Raw genomic sequence first — 26442 nt, 5'->3', positions numbered from 1 at the left:
GGCAAGGGACGTGGGTGCAGAATGCTGCACGGATTGCTAGACACATCACACGCTATTGTGTGTCAGTTCTGTTTGTCTTAGTTACAAGCGAGGGTTTTATGGAGGGGTACGTGTGTGTGTGTATAGTTGGTAAATGACTGTAAAACATGTATCAGTTATATAATGTACACACACATGTATGTTCACATGCATACACATATACATGCATAAATATAGAAATTATATATAATGTATTTCTTGGGACAGAAGGGAGATTAATTTAATTGAGATACTATAAAAGAGGGGGAAAAGCCCCAAAGAGAAGTCAACCCTTATCACTTTAGATGTGTAATAGCAAACTCCATGTAGACAAGATCAGGTTTGTGAAACTGAATTAAAAAAACCCTCAGGGACTGGGCTGCAGATTGACAAAATGGTATCACTATAATGAAGTATGACTTCCTTCACTGCTTAATGCACCAGTGTTCCTACATCCCTACAGTGCACCCTTCTAATTACTCTCCTTGGAAGGCTCTTTACTTACTCTGGTGGGTGCCACTTTTGCTAAAAACTTTTGAAATTCTTCTTTTAGGAAGGAAGTGAACATTTAAGTGCCCAATAAGTGTCAAAATGTTACTAATTACAAATATTATCTCATTTAATCTTCACAGTTAACACTGGGAGGCCGGAGTTGTTGTTATCCTCATTTTACAGTTGAGGAAATTGAAGCAGAGAGAAGTTAAGTGACTTGCCCAGGGCCACACAGCTAGTAAGTATCTAAGAACAGTATGAACTCAGGTCTTCCTAACTCCAGGCCTGTGTTACCTGGCTGACTTTTAGGCTTGTCTTTAGATGCAGCATTTAAATATCTTTAATAGTGGAACATCTTTGACTTTTAAAGAGAAATTTAGAAACAGCTAAAAGTCATCCTGAAGCTAGTTTGGTAAATAAGGTGAGTAGTCTAGAAGATAATGACATTTTTCTTTCTTTTCTTTTTAAGTGCTTTTATTTTTTATCATATTAATAAGCTGACTGAGAATTTCCTAAAAATATTTTCAGCAAAGGAAATATCATTGGCATAACTATGTAGGTTCTAAAGGGAATGACTTTGAAGGACAACGTATTTTTTTGGATGAACAAGTTTGGATAGGTTTGTTTCAGAAGAATATTTTTGCTTTAGAGCTTGTGTGTGTGTATGTGTGTGTATGTGTCTGTGTGCGTGTGTGTGAACTTGATGACTTGTACATGTCTGCACATAGGTCTAAGTGTATACCTACTCATGGGGTGTCTGCTCATCCAGACACTTCCATAGCATTAAGTGGGAAACTATTTAGCACAAGGGCAGATTTGGTTTCTGAAATTCTTTAAGTGAACCATCTCCAGGTGTTCTAAACTGGGGAGCTCAAAGGGTAGCTGTCTCCCTGGAAGGGATGGGCGCTGTCAACTTCAGTTTCCCCCCAACTCGCTCACATGTGGGAGTTATTTGAAAATAAGCAAACTTAACCCAGGAAATTCCTGTACAATGACCCTTCCCTTCTCTAAAAAGAAATAAAGGTGTACCTAGAAAATTTGGCACTTGGGGAAAGCTTTAAAAATGCTCTATAATCAACTTTATAACACAGATTAGGTTGAGGGAATACAAGACACTTCCAGGGGAGAGGCCTCAGAACAATGAAAGTTCATTGGTTGGGAAGGGTGAAGGCAGATTCAGGGAGAAGTCTACCTGGGACTTTTCCAATGGGGGTGGGAGAAAGTGGGTCATTTGGTAATTTCCTCTTAAATATGCAAATGATTTCTTAAGCTCATCAGTTTAAAGGATCATAACCTACTTCTACTTGCCTATGCATTAAGACTTTAGTTCATGTTTTCCCAAAAGCTTACCACAGTGGGTCTGCCCCATATTCTGTAAACCTTCCTCACTTTTTCTTAGTGGGATTTTGACTATCTATCTGTCATCTATCATTCTTCCCAAGAGACCAGCCCATAGAATTCCCTGATTATGTCCTTTAGTACCATTTTTTGGGGTTCCTCCTTGGTTATAAGTAGCAGGTTGGTCACACCCAACATGAGCCTTTCTGTTGACCTGTGTGTAAATTCCTATTTCAACTAATGATTCTTAATGAGTAGGTTCTAATTTTAGTTGCTTTTATGCTTTTGGTAGCAAAGTGGATAGAGTACCAAGCCTGGAGCCTGAAGACCTGAGTTCAAATGTGGCCTCAGATACTTACTAACTCTGTGATCCTAGGCAAGTCACTTAACCCCCGTGGCTTTGGGTTCCTCATCTGTAAAATGAGCTGGAGATGATAATGGCAAACTACTCCAGTATCTTTGCCAAGAATCTCAAAGAGATGGACATGACTGAAATGACTGAACAACAATATGCTTTTGAGGGAGAATAAGTGATCACCCCCTCTGTAAGTTTTGGTAGTCTCGGGCAATATCCCAGTAGACCTGCCTTTTTTATTGCATAAAAGATTACTGTATCAGAGGGTGAGAGATAAGTTACAGCATACCCCTCTTTTCCTCCCTTCCACTAAATTTGTGTCCAATGTGATTTTCAACCAAGTTATGTATGTGCTAATTGTCCCTTCACTTCTTGGAGGCACGGTAATGTCATAGAAAGAATATTGGATTTAGAGTCAAAGAATCTGGATTAAAATCTCAGTTATGCACTTCCTACTTGTATGATTTTGGCCAGGTCTGGGCCTCAATTTCCTCATTTGTAATGAACATCTTCATAGGATTATAAATTTAAATCAAGAAGAGAATCTAGAGGTAAACTAAATCTAATCTTCTCATTTTACCGATGAGGAAACTGAAACACAAAGAGGTTAAGTGACTTGCCCATGGTCACACAGGGAGGAAAAGTCAGGGCTGAGGTTCAAACCAAAGTCCTTTGATGTGAAATCCGTGTTCTTTCCATTGTACCAGGCTGCCTTGGACTGAATCGTCTTTAAGTTCCCTTCTGTCTCTAAATCTAGGTTTGACTGATGCTGCCATACTTGTGTGCTATCACGTGATAGGAGGAAAGAACCACATATAAGGGGACCTGAGCTCTAAGTCCGGTTCTTCAATTAACTACCTGTACATCTTTGGACAGTAATAATGATGATGATGATGATGATAGTTCCAAGTCCCTTTACCCCGAGAGTCTCGTATGCCAAATGAGAGGTGGCCTAGATACTCTTGGTTCCCATCCAGTTCTCCAGTTTTATGATAAAATGTAGGTCAGCACTCCTTGTTAAATTGTTCTCTGAAAATAATGTACAGGTTAGGTGTGTACTTTCCTTTCCCCAGTCATAATAATAACAGCACACATCAGTGTCATGATTTCCTTTCCTTTCTCTAATTTCACCCAGCTTAGTTTCATTTGCTCTTCATCATTTTGGAAGCAAAAAACAGATTTAACCTGTGTCTGCAAACAGCATGCATCTTTTTTGTGTAAAGGAGGCCAGTTGGAACTGGTAAGGAAGAATTGTTTGTTCAGAATACTGAGAAGCCAAGCAGGAAATGGATCAGTGTAATGTGGGAAATGAAATCCTGGGTGTGTCCTTTCTGAGGCAGAATTTTCTTCATTTCCAGTTGGCAAGAGGACTTCCATGAATTTCTGAACCTAGTAATTTTCTCCTAATTGTCTCACATTGGCAATGACAAGATTGAAAAGAACAGATCAAGGGAAGCAAAGAGCACAAGATCGAAAGTGAAGCATGACTTCCTCAGTCACACTTAGGAAATGCTGCAGAACCTAATGAAGAGGAAGCAGAAGGAATGTTGGGTTTCTCTAAGCCTAGGGAAATAAGCTGCAAGTTTTGAAAGTTCCTTGAAGTGCTGAATGTGCTCCTGGAGCAGTTAGACTGCTTCAATCAGCACTATGAATCTTTGCAGAAAAGTTCTGTGCCTGAGAAAGGCAGAGAAGCTGGGGGCCTCTCTCCTGTCACCCTTAGAGTGTGGCACAATGGAAAAAGTACTGGGCTTGGAGTCAGGGGATGTGGGCTCAAATCTCAGCTCTCTTATTTGTTACCTGTGACCTGAGACAACCTCTTTAGGTTTAAGTTTCCTCATTTATCAAATGATGTGGCTGGACTAGACATCCTGGACAGACAGACTGAGATAGAGAGACAGAGAGAAACAGAAAGACAGAAAGAGAAAAATAATGAGAGGAAGGAGGGAGGCAGAGTGAAAGAGGAAGGAAGGTAAGAGATGGATAGAAAGGGAGTGGGAGGGAAAGAGAAAATAAGAAAGATAGGAGGGAAAGAGAAAGAGAAGGAGAAAGAGAGAGGGAGAGAGAGAAAGAGAGGATCATTCTTGCTATGACAAGAAATCTGCAGTATGTATTTTCTATGTATCATACTTGTCTCCCCCATTACGATGCAAGCTTTTCATAATAGGGATTGTTTCATTCTTTGTATTTTTACCCTCAGAGCCTGATAGATACCAGAACCTGGTACATAACATACCCCTAACAAATACTTGATTCATTGATTGAAACCATTTGAGTGGTGGATAGATTTTACAAGCAGTCATTCAGTCAATAAACATTTATTAATTATGTGCCAGGAACTGTGCTGAACACCGGAGATACAAAAAAAGGAAAAATGCGGGTCCTGTTCTTAAGGATCTAGCAGTCTAATAGGAGAGAATACAACGATATGCAACATATGCAAACAGGCTCTATACAGGATATATTGGAAATAATCGACAGAGAGAAGTCTCTAGAATTAAGGGGGAAATCAGGAAAAGAACCTTGTAGGTGGGATTTTAGCTGGGACTTGGAGGAAGCCTAGGCAACCAGAAGTCAGAGAGAAAGTGAGAAAAGGTTCCAGGCAAAAGAGATTGTTCGTGAAAATGTCCAGAGCATGGGGTGGGAACATCTTGTGGGAGGACCAGCAAGGAGACCAATGTCACTGGATTTCAGAGTATGTGAGGGATGGGGGCTGGTAAGGTATGAGAAGGCTGGAAAGGTGAGGGGGGAGGATGTTATGAAAGACTTTTTTTTTAAAAAAACAAACAGGATTTTATAGTTGATCCTGGCAGTGATAGGGAGCCACTGGAGGTTATTAAATGTGAGGGTGGGGTGGGGTGACATGGTCAGTTCTATGATTTAGGAAGACTACTGCCAACTGAGTTGAGGGTGAGTCACGAAGTTTGGGACTTCTTTTCCCAGGGCCCAGCTTTTGGGGCAAGAAACTAACAATCAACCCAGCTCCTAGAAATCACCTAGTACTGGTATCAGGTGTGGTCATACATATGGTCTGGGTAGGAAACAATTACTGTTCAGACTCCTTCCTGCCTTTCCAATTAAAAAAAAATGGCCTCATCCTTTAGGATTTACTTTTGAATTACTGAAAATCTGAGGAATGAAAGCAGTAGGTAGAGCCAGGCTGCAGTATGTGCTTAAAGCCATTGTGAAGCAGGCCATGAAGCAAGGGCAGTGTTTCAGTGCTATTATTAATAACAGGAAGAGATGATGGATTTAACATGCAGAAAGAGATACACAGTTTTGTACGTGGTCATTATGGGAATTTGATTTGCTTGACTCTGCTTATTTGTCATAATGATTTTGTTTTTCTTTCACAAGGGGTTAAGGGAGGTGGATAGGTATGTAGGAGAAAGACTAAATTTTTTTCTTGTTAATAGGAAAAAAACTCACTTAATTACAAACAACAGCGATGAAAGCAATTTAGCTACCTGATACAGTGGAGAGCAGCAAACTTTGGAGCCAGGTAGAATTGGGTTAAGGTCCTGCCTTGGAGATAATACTGGCTGTGTGACCCTGGGCAAGTCACTCTCCTCTCAGTACCCCAGACAGCTCCCTAACCTATACATTGCAGATTAGGGGCTGATCTGCATTGTTAGAAGCAATTAGCTCCCTATGCCATTGAAATCAGTGGGCTGTTCCCCAAACAAAAACAAAGCAAACAATCCAATGAAAGGATAGGAAATAGTTTTATCCCAGGACAGGGGTTTGTCCTTTTGAAGGAAACGGTTGCTTGTAATGCAGAATTAGTTTCAGAATTCTATCCTGTCACCCCCCATCTCTCTTATTGACCTTGTTGGTGGTTTATCGTTGGTGGTCCCTGCAAGAGGAGGGCATAGGAAGATCAGGAGAAGCACATCATCAGTGGCCAGCTTGTTTTTGTGAGGGTAGAAATTTGTGCACGGGTGACTTTTTATATCAAAAAACCCAATGGGGAAAAATATTAGATCCTATAGCTATTCCTGTATCAACAGAAATGTACCTCCAAATGAGTATGTATTTGTACAAATTGCTTAATTTTTTTGACTGAACTTTTTATTTCGTTGGTTTCAGCAACTCCCAATGAGGAAGCCTTTTCTACTAATCTAGATCTGAAACTGTCCTGGGACTTCATCTTAAAGAGTTGGTTGGAGCACTGAGACATTAAGTGACTTGCCCACAGTCAGTCAATAAACATTAAGTGCCTACTATGTGCCTGGCACTGTGCTAAGCACTGGGGAAGCAAAGAAAGTCAAAAGACAGTTCCTGCTTTCAGGGAGCTCACAGGATGGCAACTTGCTAACAGCAATGTACAAACAAGTTATGTGCTCGATAAATTACAAATAAGAAATGGAGGGAAGGCACTAGAATTAAAAGAGATTGGGAAGGATTTCCAAAGTAGGGTACAAGGTGGGGATTTAGTTGGATCTTGAATAAAGACAGACATTAGGAGAGAGAACATTTTAGGTATGAGGGACAGTTAATGAAATTAGTCAGAGCTGGGAGATGGAGTGTCTTGTGGGAGGATGAACAAGGAGACCAGTGTCCTTGGATCCCAGAGTATGTAAGGATGTAAGGTAGAACAAGACTGGAAAAGTTTGTGTGGGTGGAGAAGGTTGTGAAGGGCTCTTATCACTAAATAGAGGATTTTATATTTAATCCTTGAGGTAATAGGAAGCCACTGGAGATAACTGAATGGGGGGTGGGGATGGGAAGGTGGGGTGGTGATATGGTTAGACTTATGCCTTAGGAAGATCACTTTGGCAGCTAAGTGGAGGATAGACTAGAGGGGAGAGGAACTTGTGACAGGGACACCAACCAATAGGCTGCTGCAATTTTGCAAAATATAGGATTGAGGTGGTAATTGTACCAGGATGGTGACAATATCAGAGGAGAGAAGGAGGTGTAGACAAGTGATGTTATAAAGGTAAAAGCACCTTGGATATGAGCCTGGGTGACTGGAAGGATGGTGGTATATGACAATAATAGGGAAATTAGGAAAAGAGCAGGATTTGGGTTAAGAGATGGAGTTCAATTTTGAACTTGTTAAATTTAGTTTAGTTCAAGTTTAGGTAGCTGGAAATGTGAGACTGGAGATCAACCAAAAGGTTAGGGTTGGATAAGATGTGAGAATAATCAGCATGGAGATGATAATTGAATCCATGGGATCAGCGATCACCAAGTGAGATAACATAAAGGGAGAAGAGGAAAAGACCCAGGACAGAGCCCAGTGGGACATCCAGACACATAGATTGTTACATAGCCAGTCTGTCAACCGGGTCTTTCTGATGTCAAGGCTGGATCTCTAGTATATTATGCTGCCTCAAATGAGATTACATTTGCAAAACACTTAGCATAGTACCTGGCACAGAAGAGGTGCTATATAAATGCTTATTTCCTTCCCTAAAAATAATATGCAAATGATTTAAATCTGAATTAAGAAGATTTTATTTTCTTCTAAAATTCTCCTCCAAGGTGGTCCTGAACTCTTGATGGCTTTGCTAGAGAACACAGGCCCTGGAAGGTCAGAGAGATTTGGAGTATGGGTTCCAGGATGCCACCTGTCACCCAAGAACCACCCCAGCTAAGACTGGAAAGACCCATTGCCAGAAGGCTGGGCACCAGGTGATGAACTATCTTGGCTATAGCAACTAATAAAGCCTAAATCTTGGAGGGGTTGCAAGCAGCAGCGGTGGAGGGGATATCCACACTGATGAAATCCAGGCCTTTTGATGTACTGAAGAATGAAATTTGCAAAAGAAATAAAGCTGGCTACTGAAAATAAGTCCTGCGGAAATCTAGGCAGATAATGTTCATTTATAAACAGAGTAACATCTATTGCTCTCAAAGTGTGAAGGAAACATTCATCCAGGTTACTGATCTCATGTTCATCCTTTGTTTTCAAAGAGGACCAATGACATCACAGGGTCATGTCTTGACTTGAGCATGAATTGGATTTAAGTGAGGTGGAGCTGCACAAAGTCATCAGCCTCAGTCTCTTCCAGAGTCATTGAGGTCCAGGGGCAAGACAAAAGTCAAGAGTACTGGCAATGGCTCAGAATGTAGTGGATGACCTTGGTGTCTTCAATGTCTGACGAAGCTCTAAGAGCTCCACACTGTCTGATTTAGCTGCCTTCATGGCCACTGGAAGAAATTCTTCTCATCCACCCATTCCTCCAGGGGAAGACTTCACGAGTTTGGGGTAGACAGGTTTGAAGCCTGTCAGTTACACTCAAACTGGTGTAATCCATCTGCTGAGATGGTTTTATCAAGGTGTGGTCACTGCAAATGCTGCAGTTTCTTACAGCCACCCAACTTGAGAGTTGGGTGAAAGGTGGATGAGCAGCCCTGAAAAGGGCTTGGCAAGTCCTCACACCAGAGGGGCTAGTGCTCCCTGGACTTGCCCCATCCCCTTGCTGATCTAATACAAGGTAATTTCACCTATTAGCATTCTTATGGACACATAGATACGGGTACCCTGGTTTGTTGCAAAGTTGCTGAAATCAAGAGAATCAGAATAGTTGGAAGAATGAAGATTCTGAGAGGTGACCAACAGCACAGCAAAGAACTCAGATGTATTCATTTCTTAGTATCCACAAGGAAATGAAACAATTTCAGTGGTACTAGAAACTCCTAAGCACTGGTATAGGCTGATACAGGGAATTTGTTTTAGAACATGAGGATTGTCTTTCAAAGGAGAAATCATAGGATCACAGATTTACCAGCAGAAGGAACCTCAGATGCCATCTCATCCAACTCCTTCATGTTTCGGATGAGAAAACTGAGGCCCAAGACAGATCAATGACTCATCCAAGGTCACATAGGTAAGAAGGATAGGAGGGAGAATTTAAACTTAAGTTCTCTAACTCCAAAACCAATGTTCTTTACTATGCCACAACTCATTCTTTGTGAAGTAACAATAATAGCTCATATTTAGATTGCACTATAAATAACTAACATTGATAAGGTACCTACTGTGTGTCAGGCACTGTGCTAAACAATTTACAAACTTTATTTCATTTGATCCGAACAACAATTCTGGGAGGCAGTTGCTATTATTATCCCCATTTTACAAGTGAGAAAATTAAGGTAAACAGAGGGTAAGTGACTTGCTTAAGGTAACATAGCCAGTCAGTGTCTGAGGCCAGATTTGAACTCAATTCTTTCTCACGGCAGGCCCACTGTCTACTCCTCTATCTACAGTCAAGCTTACCAAGACTTTCCCTGTATACAACCACGCTGGGAGGGAGTGAATGCCAGCATCACTGTTCTCATTTTATGTGTGAGGAACGTAGACTCAGAGAGCTGATGGGAGTTGTCCCAGGGTATGGAGCTGACTCAGAAATTTTGGAGCTCAGATTTGAGCCTGTCTCTGAGTCTAGTTTCTAGTGTTTTCCCCCTTCACCATATGATCTGCTGGTGGGAGAGAGGAGCAAGAACATGACCCTAAGGGCAAAACCACAAATGAAAGTGAAGTTGTTCACCAGGGCTTTTTAACCCTTTGTAAGCCAATGCACAACTTGTGCTGAAGAGGACTGGCTCACCTCATTGTCCTGGTGATTTATTTCACTGAGATTTGATTGTTGTAGCAGCACTGTTAAGAGTCTGTGAGGAAAAAAAATAAAACAAGAAATGATAAGTCAATACACTGAAGAAAAACTGGGCAACGTGCTTTCAGAATCTGTATGCTGAGATGGCACTAAGAATATAATTGAGTTAAAAGCAAACGTAAGGAGTGTTTCTCTGCTTTCTGATAGGAGACCAGGGCCTTCTGTGTACTTGGAAGCAAGAGTGTGGGCAGTGGAGGTCATGATGAGGCCAGGGTTAGTCTTTGAATTGTATGACAGAAAAACCAGTGGCCTGGCATATGTGGATGATCTAACCAGAGGCCCAACTGTCAGACTCTCATTTTACTGCAAATTGTATGCAATAGGTTTGCAGTTTTATGTGCAATCATCTTTTTAAAAATTATATTATGTTATGGAAATGCTTATTTTGTTCCATAAATTAAAAATAAAATTAATTAAAAAATTAAAAAAAATTTAAATGGTGACCTTGAAGTCTTCCTTTCTTCTTTTCTCTGAATTCAGTCAGTTTTTGTCAAGTCTTGTGATTCCATCTCCACATTTTTCATATCTACCCATTTCTTTTTACTGAGAAGGCCATTCTCCAAGGATCGCAGGAGCATTGGTTTATTTGGCATCTCAAGCCTTGGGTTAAAGCAAATGGCTGTGTTTGAAAATTTCTAGAAAATTTGTTACTAATGGAAAGGATACAATTATGAGCTTTATTATTAAGCTGTACTTCAAGCAGGCAAATTCACATGCTATATGGCAATATAAACTGATGGCTTTGAAAGAAACATGAAAGAAACTCTCCTGAGACTGAGAGGAAGAAATATGTGTTGGGAAGGGAACATACTCAGAGTTGGGGTTTAGGTGACAAGATTACATACCCAAAGAATGGACTTGGTTGAGGATAGAAGATGGGTACCAGATGTAGGAGGGGGCATTCCACATCAGAACCAGATTCGGCGGAAAAGATCTTGGAGTCCCTTCTTAATATACCAGGCTTGGGGACAACTTGGAGGAGTTTCTTTCATGGAACCACAAACTGCTTGGAGGATCCCACATTAACTAAAGGCAGCTACAGTAAGTCAAATGATTCATCTAATAAAAAAGCTGCACGTCTTATCCACCCATCGCAGAGTTAACAGTGAAAAAAATACAAGTCTGTTTTACCTAAATGTTTCTGGGGGCATTAGGATCACTTAGCCTAAGTGATATTGGCTCCATATTGGAGCCCTATCATTATAAATACATTCTCAAACAATGACATCAAACAAGTTTATAATGATCACAACCATAGAGTTAGAAGTGACCACAGAGGTAAATTTAGGCTAAGTTTTTCATTTTACAGTTGTTATTGTTGTCTGTTTTTTATTATCAAAGTGGACCAGTGACATCGGGAGGGTGATGGCTTTTCTTGCATGTGAATTAGATTTAAATGAAGCAGGCAAAGTCATCAGCCTCACTTTCTCTCCTCCAGAGTCAAGATGATTGGTGATGGCCCCAGAAGCAGAGAATGACCTTGGAGGAAACTGAGGGACAGAGAGGATAAAGGCCTTGCTCAAAGTCACTCAGGTAGCACATGGCAGAGCTGGGATTTGGACTCAGGTCTTCTGACTACAAACTTAGGTTTCTTTCCACTATTTAATATCATTTAATATTTCCCCCATTTAATAACACTGGAGAATACAAGCATTGCTCCTGCTACTTCATGCATAAATGTTTGGTGAGTATTTTACCATTTCAATTTATTCCTCTTGATTCTGGCAGAACTATTGTAATAGCTTACTGTATGTCTCCCTGGTTCTCATCTCTCTCATCTCTAAACCATCTTTCACAAAGCTGTCAGGATAATCATCTTAAGACAAAGTTCTAGCTGTATCACTCCCCTACTCAAAAGATTCTAGTGGCTCTTCCTATGGCCTTTGAAATAAAACAGACATTTCCCCTCCTGGCATTTAGGACCCTTCACAGTCTGTGACCCTGTCACAATCTGGCTCCAATCTACTTTTCTGTCTTATTTCATATTATTTCCTTACAAATAACATTTGCCAAACTTGACTGCTAGCTGTTCCCTAAACTCAGCATCCCATCTCTTGATTCTGGGCATTCAGACAAATGGTCTCTCATGCTTGGAATGTACCCTCTCTTCACTTCTGCCTCTCAGAATTGTGGGAGTCCTCTAAAGCTTAAGTATTAGGAGCTAACGTTTATACAATGCTTTTAGTTTGCAAAGTGCTCTACATATTTCAACTCTGCTTGAGCACCACCCTCTCTGTGACATCTTCCCTGATCTGCTCCATTAAAGCACAGCGAATGAAACAATTCAACTGCCAGTTCACAGATTCCAGGCCAACTATTGCTGCTTTCATGCCTTGGGTTTGAATGTGGGAAGGAGTTTACGAGTCCACTTTCTTTCTTGATCTTCATCCAATGTTGAATCTCTAGCTTTGGTCTAGGTGAATGGCACCCTGGGCACCTAGAGAACTGGTGATGGCAAAAAGGAAGGATTTACCTATGGTTCAGGTGTGCCCTGCTTTGGTGGAAATGAAGGCTAGATGATCAGTCAGGCTCTCTGGGGCAGCCCCAGGACAGAGTAGACAGTTCTGGGGCAAGTCCTAGGATTAGCAAAAAGAGATGTGCCTGGGAAAGCTGATGCAAAACCTTTTTAATGTAGGCCAGGTTTAACTTTGGAAGATTTCATAGGGTTGACCTGCCTCCATGGCTGACCACGTTTGTAGCCTGCCTTCAGAAAGAACAGCCTTATTCAGCAGTTCAATGCCCTCAGGTGTGAAGTGTCCAGTATTTTTCAAAGTGTCATGGATGTTAGGCAAGTATGGCCCAAGGCTATCTTTTTTATACTTCAGTGCCAATCCTCAGTACCAAGCCATGGCACTTCTCAAACCAAACTCTTTTCAGTCTCCAGACCTAAACCATGGGTAGGAAGCAAATAAACCCCTCATCGCTGCAATTTTGAGGACACCAGATACAGAGTTAATGATGGGGCTTTGCCAGCCAAGTCTGAGGATGTGATCAGAAGATTAGATAGCTATAAATCCCTTAGCTATAAGCATCCAAGCAGTAGTCCATTTCTCCATATCTTTTTATGCTACCCTCTTGTTCAGGGTCCCGTGACCACTGACAATCTTTGACACAGACACTCATGAAAAAACAGATGTCATCAAGGGCTCGGCTGTCAATGATTTTGTGAAAAGAGGTCAACATTCTGGTGCCCTTCACTGTTTCTGTGTAGCAGAGTCCTATGCATGACTCCCCTGGGGAATAAAGCACAGATGCTCACACAGAAATACCTAGACTCCTTAGAGTTATGATGAGGCTTGCCATGTTTAGTCTCATGTGACTTCCTCGCTCTCCTTCTTCTAATAAAATTAGCTCTACCCCTACAGTGTATTGGTTACTTTAAAAACCTCTGCTCAGAAACTGGATTCTTCTGGGTTTTTTATATATCGTCCATGGCATGCTTAAAGTGGGAGAAAGTCTGATGCCTTCATTGGGGATATTGGCAATAATTATTGCCTTTGAGTCCCACAACTCAGCTGCCTAGCCTTCCTGGTGGTGCTAATATTCTGCCTCAGAGTCATGATTGATCAGATTTGTGCCACATTGAAAAACAAAACACATGAAGAAACAAACAAAAAAACCAGTCCCCAAGTCTGCAGTCTCATCCTAGCTCTCTCTGGCAGTTACTCATACTAGGCAGGCAGTTCAAGAATAAGCTTTACTGAAACATACTGCTAATAGGTATAGAATTCTATCCTTATCTTCTGATAATTCAGTACTCAAATCCCAAAGAATGATTTTCTTTCCCTTTAGGTCTGATAAGACATGAAAAAGGGGTAGAACTTTTGGCACACTGGAAGGAAAGAGTAGCCTACCCACAGGGTCCATAAAAACCCTTCCACAGATGAAGAGAAGCACTGCTCCCTTCCCAAAAGCAGCAGTGTTGTACAACACAGCCATAGTCTTTGCAATCTTTACTTTATGACATTGTACCCTCTCCTTTACTGGTGTCTTTTAAGTCTACCACCCAATGAGTAAGAGAAGTGAGAATGAGACTGAACTATGGAAGGGCTGCAAGAAAGTGTTGAGTCTGAAATCTACACGGGATCTTAAAGAGTAGAGCTTTGCTCCTTTGATTAGCAAACCCTTTCTTACATTTTCATAATTCATTTTTCTCTGCATCACTTACATCATGCTTTGATTTGCAGCTTAGCCAAGTACTTGCATTAGAACTGAGAGATGCAGATAAGCAGCAGCAACTGCATCCAGTGAATAACAATGTTGCCTGAAGCAGAGAGTTCCTTTGGGGCATTTCCCTGGATTCTGGTTTATATGTTCTTTCATGTTGTGCCTCTTTACAATTCTCTCCAAGTCTCTGTTGTGGCTGCTTAAGGGATAACTAATCTTAAAGTGGGTCTGAAATTCCTAGCCTGAGAAGGCAAGAAGACCTGAGTTTCAACAGAGTCTGCCTATCAATATCATTTCATTGAGAATTGTGTTTTCAGTGAACTATTGTGTCAATGTGGTTTTTACAGTAAATATGAATCTGGATTTGTGTATGTACCTGTGTGCCCCAAAGGCAGCCTGAGAGTTGGGTGGTGTCAATGATCTTCCACTATGGGAAACTGAGATTTCAGGTTCGATCTTTTGCATATATTACCTATGTAACTCACCTTTGAGCAGGGATCAGTGGTATTACAGTAATCATACTAAGACTACTTATTGGGCATAGCCTAATGCAGGGGTTCTTTACCTGGGGGAGTTTGCTGGAAGTCTGTGAACTTGGATGGGAAAAACATTGCATTTTTATTTTAATATCGTTGATTTCCTTTATAATTCTATGGCCTTCATTTTATTCACTTTAAAACTTTATTCTGAGGAGAATATAATTTTCATGACTCCCAAAAGGTTCTAAGACACAGAAAAAAGTTAAGAACCCTTGGGTTAAAGGAAAAAGTTGACTGCAATATGATTCCTCTGTGTGGAGAAAAGACATTGTGGAATGATGTGTGTCAATTAGCTAATGGCTCACTTTGCATCCTAGTTCTATTCATAGCAGGTCAGCCTTCTGCTGTGATCACTCTTCCCATTTCACTTTGGAGCTCATAGATTGGGCCACAATAGGTCCCTGCCCAAGCAGCATTTAATGCTTATATTTTGGGCCCCCGCTTGACTCAAAGTGAATATCAATAGTAACCAGCAACCCTGAGGGTCTTGCCCTCCCAATCTGATTTTTTGAAATTAAAAGGGCCATCCCATGACTCACTTCTTTAAAGGGTTCATTCACTGAATGGGTGTTATTTTACTCAAAGTGAAAGCCTGAAAAGACCTTAGCCTAAAAGGGCCAGGGTCTCCCATTTCATTCTGGGCCATCTCCAGTGGTCCTGATGAATATCTGACCACTGGACCCAGATGGTCTAGCAGGAGAAAGTGACCTTGCACAGCCCTTCCTCACTCAAATCAAAGTCAACTGTAAGTCATGTCATCACCTCCCTGATGTCATGGTCTTCTTTGAGAACAAGGGACAAACACAACAAGAATGAATTGTGTTGTTGGTGACAAGACTATTCTGACTTTGTATTTACTTATCCATGTACACAGCTGTTTCCTCAAGTAGAATGTAAGGTCTCTGAGGAAAGGGCTTTCTTAATCTCTAGAACATGCTTAATACAAAGTAGGCATCTGATGAATGCTTGGTGAATTAATGAGTAAACATAAGCAGGTAAGGAGTCACCTAGTCAGACTAGTAAGTCAGAGCAGTACAGACCCTAATGGTACATTGGAAACTTATCTGCTTAAGATCATTGCTGGGAAAGAGTCTGGTTTTGCAATTGTATTTTTATGTATTGTTGGGAAAAGCTGGCTTTTTTTGAATTCATTCATCAGGAAGGAGTCAGAACTTAACCATGTTTTCTCAAAGAGAACTGTTTGTAGTTTTAGTCTATTTTCTAAGCTTCCTCATTTTGGTGAGCTTTGGTGAAATCTTATCTTCCTGTTATTTCTGTGTGTGATCCAATGATAACAACTGGCAAACCCTGGGAATAGTTCTGGAATCCCCTCTAGTCCATTCATTTCTTTGTAAGAGAGATGAAGGAAAAAAGGGAAATCTTTTGATCTATTTTCCATGGAACCCAGCCAAGTGGGAATCTTGCTTTCTCCCACACCCAGATTCTGGTCTGATTCTGTCTTACCTTTAAGGTTGGGGTCTGAACTGAAATGGGCATTGTACATTTTCATTGTTGCATTACTCATGGTTAGAGATCGGAGAAGATAGGTAATAGGTTGGAGTATATCCTTGGGAAGAACATAGCCTTTAAAGCTGGAAAAGACCATAAAGGTCCGTATCCTTTAGTCCCATTTCTTTACTTTATAGATGAGGGCATTCCCAGAGAGGAACTAACTTCCCCCAAAACACACCGGTAGTAATGGACCAGAAGCAGAGCTTAAGTCCAGGGCTTCTAATGTCATATCCAAGGCTTTTCCATGACTTTTGACTCTTTCTATGTCATTCTTCTACAGTAGGCACCAGAGGATGCCTTTAAGGAATGGCTGATCCAATGAGTTACTGTCATACTGGGCTTTGAGGGACTTCTCAAAGATCGGGGCTAGATAATGGGTGGAAGGATCTAGGACCTAGGGGGTAAGGTGTGGGGATGGTCAGGTAATAATGGAGATGTATTTGATTTGATAACAACAAAAGTTTTTTTTTTTTTGCCCAGTGTAGTCCACAAGTAGGTTCATTTATGCTTTCTAACACAAAACCCCATCTTTTTTTTAAACTAGTATTCTTCAAGTGATACCATCTAACTGAGAACTGGAATGTAACAACTGCCAAAGAAGAAGGTGATGGAGACATGTTGAGTTTAAGTAAGTGGCAGCATATTAGCTATTACTTCTTCTGCAAATAGCAAGCTAGATATCACCAAGGAAATATATGATTAGAAAAGGAGGTGGATTGGTCAGCTAACAAGGATGAGTGATTAGAGGTAGACAACCTGGGTGAATATGCACAGAATATGAAAAAAAGATGTAGAGCAAGGCCCCCAGCATGAGGATCTTCTCCCAAGGACTTGTTGGAAGAAATGGATAAAATGAGAAGGAAGTGTGGCATAGTGGATAGAAGGCTCACCTTGGAGTCAGGGAAACCTGGGTTTGAGTACTGCTGTTGACTGTGTGACTCTGGATAAGTCACTTAGCTTCTTAGTAACTCATGCAAGTCCCTAATATTCTAAGTATCAGATGAGTTGCTGATCATTGATGGAGGGAGTTTCTACATGTGGAGAACATCAGTTTCTACATGTGGAGAAAATCAGTACTTATACTGATAAAACAAAGTTCTAGACCTCCTCATGGTTCCCTCTTCTACCCTGTACAAGAATGGCTTAGGGTAAGATGGTAGAGATAGATCTGGGTCTTCATCACTAGAAAGAATACCTAAATCAATAATTCATTAGAGTGTGTGTTTCTCGTAAAAGATAACACTTTTGATTGCTCTACATTTGGGGTGGAGGGATGCTCTCTTTATACTAAGGGCAGGACAAAGGGGAAAGAGTAGCAGGAGGTACTTAGGTCAGACATTTGACAAGACCTAGTGAGGATAAGGAAAGGTCTTAGAATATCGAGTTTATTTTCTGGGTAGGCAACTATCTTGAATGTGTTGGAATTTTCCTAGTGGAATAACAGTGAATTAGGTGACCTCATGGGTACTCTGTCAACAATTCCATCTAAATGTGTACGTACTTCACATCTGATTCAGCAGTTGCGGCATGTAGTGGCAGGCGCCCATTTTTATCTGGAATGTTCTGTTTGGCACCATTTCTGAGTAGACTCACACAGCCTTCTAACCATCCCTGAAAGACAGAGCACAAGGTTAAAGAACAAACCAATGATCACACAACACCAATAATATGCCCTTTATATTCCTTTCTCTCTGTCTCTGTCTGTCTCTTCCTCTCTGTCTCTCCTTCTCTCTCTGCCTCTGTTTCTCTCATTCCCTTGCTCAAGATTCTCATCTGCAAATATGCCCCATTTGGTTGCAGAATGCCCTATTCAAAGGCAGTTAATCAGTCATAAACACCTACTAGGTGCCAGGCACTGTGCTAAATGGTGTGGATACAAAAAGAGGCAAAAGACAGTCCCTGCCTTCAAGAGGCTCACCATCTGATGGGGCACTAGGAAGCTTCTTTTTAAAGTACCTTTGCTTCAAACCTGGATACTTCAGCCAAGATAGCAAAACCGTGGATTGGGCTTAGTTCTTAGTAATATATATTTTCACTTTTTAGAATGATGCCATTCATCTATAGTTAATTCCTGCTACATTTGTCTCACAGGATGTGGGTTACTAATCAAGTAATTAACAGATGGAAAGGAACAGAAATGAGTTAAAATTTAACTTTGAGTAAGAAAAATACCTCAAGGTCTCTCTATTCTGTTCCAAATCAGGTTTCCTGCCTTCTTCCATTCTAGTATAGAGAAGGTAAAAAATGTCAAAGGTTTCATAGTTGCATCAGAAAAATGAGTAAATAGATATGTTTTCTGGATGGCAAAAATAGCAGTAATAAAAACACAAATTTCCTGTGAGTCAGGCCAACTTTCCGCAAAGCGATTTGGAGTTACAATAATAAAGTATCTAAAATGTCCCTACTCTTTGGACCAGAGATTACCATGCTAGCAATACTATACCAAAGAGGTAAATGAGAGAAAAAAGATCCCTTAGACACAAAAATATTAATAAATAACATCACTTTTTGTAATTGCAAAAAACTGGCAAAAAACTAGACGTCCATTGATTCGGGCAATAAACAAATAGGGATATAAGAATGTAATGGAATACATTAAGCAACAATAAATGTTAAGAATATTAAGAAGCCTAGGAAGACATATGACTTCATACAGAGGGAAGGAAGCAAAATCAGAAAATTAATATACACAATGTTTACAAGAGGGTAAATGGAAAAAGCAATAACAATGAAACTGAATGCTATTTAATTATATTGGCAAAGCTCAGGTCCCTCAAGAGAGAAAGTATGCCTCCTCATCTTTGCAGACATGGAGAATTTAAAATGCAGAATATTGTATATATTGTCACTAATTTTTGATGAATTGCTTTTTTATTCTTTATTATTGAATGGGGATAAATTTACAACTGGTGACATAAAAATCAAAGAAGTACGTGCATTTAAAAAAAAATATTTACCAAGATGAGACAGAGAGAGAGAGAGAGAGAGAGAGAGAGAGAGAGAGAGAGAGAGAGAGAGAGAGAGACAGAGAGAGAGACAGAGACAGAGACAGAGAGACAGAGAGAGACAGGGAGACAGAGACAGAGAGACAGAGAGAGACAGAGAGACAGAGAGAGACAGGGAGACGGAGAGAGAGAGACAGAGAGAGACAGAGAGAGACAGGGAGACGGAGAGAGAAAGAGAGAGAGAGAGAGAGAGAGAGAGAGAGAGAGAGAGAGAGAGAGAGAGAGAGAGAATTATATTAAGATATAATAATTTTGTTTGTAGTTTTGTGGAACTTGGAAAAACATATTTGAAAATTGTAGCTAGCGTCAAGGTCTTTTCAAGCCCTTTTAAAAATATGTGGAACAGTATACTGCTCTGGGTTGCCATCACCAAGTCGTCAAATTACTTTGTTAAACAAATGACCCCATAAAATAGAGGAAGAAAAAATATATATACACACATATGTATGTATATATATATGTATTTAGGAGAACAAAAATAAAAGCCTTTTGTTTGGAATAAGCTTCATCTGTCTAAAGTTTTATAGCTTTTGAACAGATACGGATCTTGCATATATATTTTATAGTTTGGAACATTTTTGTAAATTTTGTGAGAGTTACTGAAATGTAGTATTTTTTCCTAAAAATCAGAAGCTCACTCAACTTATTTATCTAATAACACATAACGGTCCAATCCAAATTTGTCACCAACAAGTTATTTGCGTTGTTGCTATCAGGGATGATTTTATTCATCTTTTACTCATCTTATTCAGTTTTCTCTGGTTAGTTAGCATGCTCCTAAACTCTCTCCCTCTCTCACTTCTGCCTTTTCTTTCCATTCTTACTATTTTCTACCCAACTGCTGTAAAATTAGATTTCATTCCCTGAATTGGTTTTAATCAACTATGTCTGAGGAGGTAAATCTAGGCATAAAGGGGAGGGGAGACTAATAAGTAAGGGGCTGGGCTTTAGAGCATGTGTTGATATAACCTTTCTGCAGGGTTATACAGAGCATGTCAATATTCTCTATCTACTGCCAATTCAATATACAGAGCTTTGGGAATCTAGTTTCTAGCCATGCATAGCTGAGGGTCAAGTGACAACATGATGATGAAAAATCTTCCAGCTTGCCAAGAAGACAGAAGCATGATCCAGTAGAAACTGGGACAGAGTTGAGTGTGTTTACAAAAGTTCTGAGTAGGTACTTCTTCAGTCTCTTCCCTGATAGCTTTTCAGTGAGGGGGATTGGTTGTTGAGGGAGAACAGATTACCATGTGGTTACCATGGTTACCATGTGGCCCTGAACATGTGACACCTCTATTTTGTTGTTGTTGCTTTTTGCATTTTACTCTTTGTGTTTATTCTGCACTGATCACAGGTGATTGAGTATCCAGAGATGAACTGCATCAGGTTACAGTCCTGTGAGCTTTGAAAGTTCAGAAAAGCCATTAGAGATTCAGGAACTGGAGTCAGAAAGAGAGTCAATATTATCAGTAGTTGACTCTAGTGAGAAGCCAACCCTACTTGACTCAACCCAGTAGTAACTCAGCCCAATAGCCAAGAAACTATGTCCTGCAAGCAAGGGAATAACTTGTCCATGAATAATGTCACATTTAGAAAAGAACTTGGTGGAGACTCTGAAAAGATAACAAGAGTTTTAAGGTCAGCCATGCATCTTCTCTATATGACTGCTCCAAGACCTCTGTACTTTAATTTTGAGTCCATTCAGTGTCCCAACACTTTATCCGCTTAGCTACCCCTCAACACTAGGAAAAACTTAATTTTTTTCCATTTGCTGCTTATATAAATCAAAGAAAACTTTCTTACTGCCTCACCACCATCCTTCCCCCTGTCCTGGCCCCTGACTTCTCCTTTCCTGTGACAGACATAAAGATATACCTCATAAGTTGCCAGTGATAAGCTGGTGCGCCCACAGGAATCTTGAGTATTAATATTGGCTCCCATCTTCAGCAACAGCTTCACTGTGTCAACCTGACGACCAGAGACAGCATGTATCAAGGGCGTACAGCCTGGGAGAAAATATTTAAACATCCTTTTAAAATATTGCATTTGTTAGGTTCATAAGCAATAATTTATTTTATGACATCAAGCCCCCTGGAGACAAATGAATAGTAATAAAAACCCAGCTATTCAACATCTGTATCAAGTTTATAAAAGATTTTGGCAAAATAAAATTGTCGCTGTACCTTGTATAAATTAATTCCCTACTCAGTCTTATTTCAGCATATTTTCTGAAGGAAAGCTCTACTAACTAATCAGATTTAGAAACTGACTGGAATTTTCATATAACAATCTTATAATGGTCTGTGCAAGCATTAATTATGCAATAATGAAAACAGGAAGAGATATTAAACAATTTTTGTAGGCAATTTTCTACAACAGACCACATAATCATGGTCATATGGTTACACTGGGAGATGAGGAGAATCTGAGATCCCTGTATGTGCTTAACTTGATGTAGCAAAATGCAGAATGGAAGCTCTCCTCGACGCGGCCCCTCCCATACATATGATGACATTATCCAAGGTTCTATGAAAGATGTGGATACACGGATGATTCACTGAGCATCTACAATGTCAAGGGAGGTGTCTTTCTATGAATCAACGAGCATTTATTAATCACTTACTATGTGTTGCTTTGGAGATAACAAAGACAAACATGAAATACTCACTGCCCTTGAGTTGTTTATGTTGTATTGGGTAAGATGTAAAATAAACACAAGATGGGAGATACCTCACAGTATTTGTAAGCTGCAAGGAAGAAATCAGTAGATAGTGACTAAATTTTAGAAAGTAAGAGAGTGAGGATAATTTTAGGGACAATTGCTGGAGAAGGAAATGGTGAAAAATGCTATTTATGCATTATTTTTATTATTTTTTAAATGAATTACTATTTCAAAATTTATCATTTAATTTCTAATACAGTAAATATTGATAGATAAAATCCACATATGGCAAATGATCTTTGGGGATCCTCAATAATATTTTTAAAATGAAAAATAACTATATTTTTCAAAACAAAAATGGTGAGAAAAGTAGCAATGTTTTGCATATTTTTGCAAATCTCTTTAATGTCTGTCTTAAAAGAAGACAGCTGTGTCCTCTTCTGTTCCCACATTAACTCTATTGTGATATGTTGTTTTGGTTGAAGTATATGAAGAAAATCTAGCCTTGCACAGGCATGTCGTTGAAAAATAGAGGAGTAGTTTAATAAGTCAAGCTCCAATTAAATGGAGGAACAGCTTGCAGGTTCTCCTTGAGCAAGCAAACAAGAAAATTGGCAGTTGCAAGAAATATCATGTCATGGGATTCTTGGCCATCATGCCTTGAGGTGTTCATGTGAGAACAAGCGTGGACCTGCTAGAGGGCTAGTGGGGAGTGATAGAGCCTTGAGAGCCAGGCATGGCTCCAAACTAATTGAGCATTCTTTCTCCAGAGAGCAGACTTTCTCATTTCTAAATGATCACTTTGTTTTATTTTTCAATGTTTCTTCTAGTTTTCTGCCATTGGGTTTTTTATTTTCATAGATCAGACCAGATACACAAATCTTTAAAAAAATGAAGCTGAAACTGAGGCATGTCAGTGATGTAAATCTAGCACATTTTTCTCTGAGAGGCATCTTGATATATTGAATAGGGAGTTGGCTTCAAAGTCTCGGTTTGAGACCTAGTATTTCTTCTATCTTTTTTTCCTCTTAAATAGATTTTTATTTCATCTTTTAAATTAAAAAAATAATTTCCTTGCTATCTTTTGTTTTGCATCAACCACATTTCCTATTATATTCCCTCCCCCATCTATTCCAGAATGCTTTCCCTTTTAATAAAGAATGAGAAAAAGAAACAGTAACAAAATTCTGCAAACCCATTTAAAAAGTTTGATGCCATCTGTAGTATTCTTGGTTGTGATTCTAACTCCTTTGCCTTCCAGAATACCATGTTCCAAGAACTTTGCTTCTTTAAAGTGGTGGCTGCTAAATCTTGTGTGGTCATGACTAAGGCTCCACAATGTTTGAATTATTTCTTCTGGCAGCTTGCATTATTTTCTCTCTGACCTGAGAGTTTTCAATTTTGGTTATAATATTCCTGGAAGTTTTCAATTTGAGATTTCTTTCAAGAGTTAATTGGTAGAGTCAATTTCTACTTCATTTGCTTTTTGGTTCTCAGATGTCTTTTCTTTTGTAATTTCTTGAAATAAAATATATAGACTATTTTTTGAATCATGGTTTTCAGCTAGTCTAAACTATCTCTTAAATGATCTCTCCTTGGTCTATTTTCCAGGTCGCATGAGAAATTTAAGATTTTCTTTTATTTTTGTAGTCTGTTGATTTTATTGTTTCTTGATAGCTCATGGAGTCATTAGCTTTCATGTATGCTTTTTAAGGAGTTCTTTTTTTCAGTGAGATTTTGTGCTTCTGTTACCATTTGACCAATTCTGATTTTTTAAGAAGTTATTTTCTTTAGTATTTTTGTGTCTCTTTTCCTCAAGCTGTTAATTCTCTTTTCATAATTTTCTTGCATAGTTCTGATTTCTTTTCCAAATTTCTCCCTCTACTACTCTTATTTGATTTTTAAAGTCACTTTTTGTTCTTTTAAAAATTCTCTTTCTTTAGTTTTTCTGTGAATTATTTTTGGGCTTGTGTACAAATGGAATTTTTCTTTGCAGCATAGCTTGTAGATGTTTTCAAGTTATTGTCTTCTGAGTTTGTGTCTTGAGCTTCCTTATCACTATAGCAGTTTTTATGACAACTTCTCCTTTTAAAAAATTTGTTCATTTTTCCAGATTACTTCTTAACTTTGGACTGTATGTTAGAGTTGGTCTCTACTCTCTTCTGAGGGATGGAGTTGGAGAATGACCAGCCTAAGCTTCTGTCTTTTATGTCCTTCTGCTACTTTTACAACTCTGGTCTGGAGGTCTATATTAGTGCTTTCAATGTGATGAAATCCATAGAGAAGTCTGGTTACTACCCTCCTGGTTTTCACTTTGGTCCTTACCCAGGTAGGACCTCTGTTCCCTCATGACTATGACTGCCCCTTTCTGCAAATGTGACTTGGAACTGAGTAATGGGCAACAGGTTGCTAAATGGCACCCAATCTTGCTTTCAGTGCTAGTACAGGCATTCTCTGGGATCTCTCTCTGACTAGATGTTTCTTCAGTTCTCTTCCTGTCCCTGGGTGCTGCTGTTGACCTATAGCCCCACAGAAGTGCCACTTCTACCATGCTGGACTCCTAACCAGCCCCCATCCCAGGCCTTTCTTTCTGTCTTCATATGTTTCCCTAGGCTGGAAAAATGACTCACTATGATTTTTTTTCTTGGCTTTCCAACTCAAAATTCTGTTTGGAATTTTCTGTTGTCATTTTGTAGAGAAGATTTTGGAGGACATTTGTCAGTTGTGACCTTTCATTCTGCCATCTTAATTCTGCCTCTCTGATAATGATTTCTGAATGGAGAAAAGTGGTCCCTATGTTTTATAGCCAAGACATTAATTTCTTTTGACTACCAATTGAACATACATAGTATAGAGCAAAAAACAAAACAAAAAACTTTTTATTGAAGTTTATTACAAAAAAAACCCCCAGAAAGCAGATAAAGTACACATATGAGAACATATACCAGATAATATACAGAGTAAATCAGGTCTTCCTCTGGGAATGAAATAATTAATCTCAGCTAAGAAAGAGTCTCAGCCCTCACCCAAAGGGGAAATTTTTTTTGAAGATATGAAAGTTGTAGAAGACCTGAATATGGTCTCGTGGCTTACACAAAGCCCAAAGCAAACAGGACAAACTTTATTACTTCCTTGCAGAACAGTTTGTCAGATACCATTTCATTAGTATGGTTTATTTTGGAAGGCTGTCCCAAAATGGCAAAATTAATGTTTCCTGGGACTATGATGAATAGATATCTTACCCTCACTGTCACAGCATTCTAGAATTGAAGGGTCTTCCCGAATCACAGCTGTCAGTGTGTTGACGTCTCCATTTTCTGCTGCCTGGTAAACCAGGCTCAGGTCAGTTTCCTCAGCTGAGTCACCTTAATAAGTTAGAGACAATGTTAGAGTGAATGAAGCTTCTTCTCTGTGACAAATTACACACATGAGCAAATAATTATAATAAAAATAGCTTTTTTTTAAGTACTAAAGACTCAGAAAGTTCTGCAATGCTGCAGTGAAGTATACTAATTATGAGTTTTGTAATTTCTACTATTTCCTTGCATAATCTACATTGATCATCAAGTTATGCATGAGGAATAATTCACTCTTTTGCAATTTCTAGTGGCAGTGGACTGATTCTGAGTTGCCATTATAAACTGATCCATTTTCCACAAACAAATCTCCATGACTTGGTTATTGATTTGACATTTCATTGTTGACGTAGTGTTGGCTTAGTTTATGTGGATTTCATCCATGGGGGGATCTTTTGTTTCCAATCTTGGATCTTTGTTTTTCCATGGATTACATCTCCAGGTAAGTTATTGGTTACAAGAGATAAATATAATAGTGTCCACTTATTACCATCCTTTCCTTTTGCTCAGTGAAGGAATGTCAGCTTTCCCCAGAAGTATTCTGTGAATTTTAATCTCTTCACTATCTATTCTAAAAATCTTAATCAATCTTCTTCCTCTTTTTTTGATAAGTGTTAATTGTTCTATAACTGCCTGCATATGATAGATTCGATATTTTGTTAATATTATATGGCTTTTTGTTAGATTGTTTTCCAAATCTATTATAATCTATTTTATAGTATTAAAAGTATTCCTTAAGACTGGTATTACATAGGAATCAGGGGTGGGGACCCTGTGGTGTCAAGGCCACATCTGGTCCTCTAGGTCCTTAAGTGTGACCCTTTGATTGAATCTAAACTCATAGCACAAATCCCCTTAATAAAAAGAATTATTCAATGAAACATGGACTGAGTCAAAAGGCAGCACCCAAGGACTTAGAAGGTCACATATGCCCTCAAGGTTGAAGGTTCCCCATGGGTGGCATAGATGTTAATTACCTTAATTGTGTTATTCTTATTCAGTTTTTGATTCAAGAAGCCATTAAACATTTTGCCATTCAGTCATAACCTTCTCTTGAGTACTGTTATACTTATGTTTTGTTTGAGGAAGACCAAGGTATTTGTAGATTTCACCTTCAGCCATTGGTTCAATGTTATCTCTAGGTTCAAGCTTAAAGCTTTGAGTTTTTTTCTTTCCTTGATATAGAATAAGAATTTTACACTTATCTAGTCCAAATGACTTTTATGTTATTAGAGAAAGATTCCATGAATTGAAGTATCTCTGTGCTCAGTGTAAGGAGATAGCATAAGATCATCTATGTATATTGAGTGGTTAATTAGAGATTTTGATTCATTCTTCCTTGAGAGCCATACTTAGTCCTGTTTAGGAAAAGT

At 39.3% G+C, this 26442-nt stretch overlaps 1 protein-coding gene across 1 annotated transcript in view; it reads right to left on the bottom strand.

The window, feature by feature from the left end:
- Window positions 1-26442, bottom strand: part of ANKRD55 (ankyrin repeat domain 55) — an 81972-nt gene that overhangs the window by 52764 nt on the left and 2766 nt on the right. Inside the window, exons 2-5 of the mRNA XM_072606643.1 lie at window positions 24956-25078; window positions 20927-21057; window positions 17545-17654; window positions 9760-9820 (exon numbers count right to left, since the gene is read on the bottom strand). Of these exons, the coding sequence (XP_072462744.1) occupies window positions 9760-9820; window positions 17545-17654; window positions 20927-21057; window positions 24956-25078 (425 nt within the window). The remainder of the gene's footprint in view (window positions 1-9759; window positions 9821-17544; window positions 17655-20926; window positions 21058-24955; window positions 25079-26442) is intronic.

Source organism: Notamacropus eugenii, chromosome 4, assembly GCF_028372415.1.
Source record: "Notamacropus eugenii isolate mMacEug1 chromosome 4, mMacEug1.pri_v2, whole genome shotgun sequence".
Lineage (NCBI taxonomy): Eukaryota > Metazoa > Chordata > Mammalia > Diprotodontia > Macropodidae > Notamacropus > Notamacropus eugenii.
The sequence above is the reverse complement of the archived record's forward strand: the minus strand, read 5'-3'. Positions and strand labels throughout refer to the sequence as shown.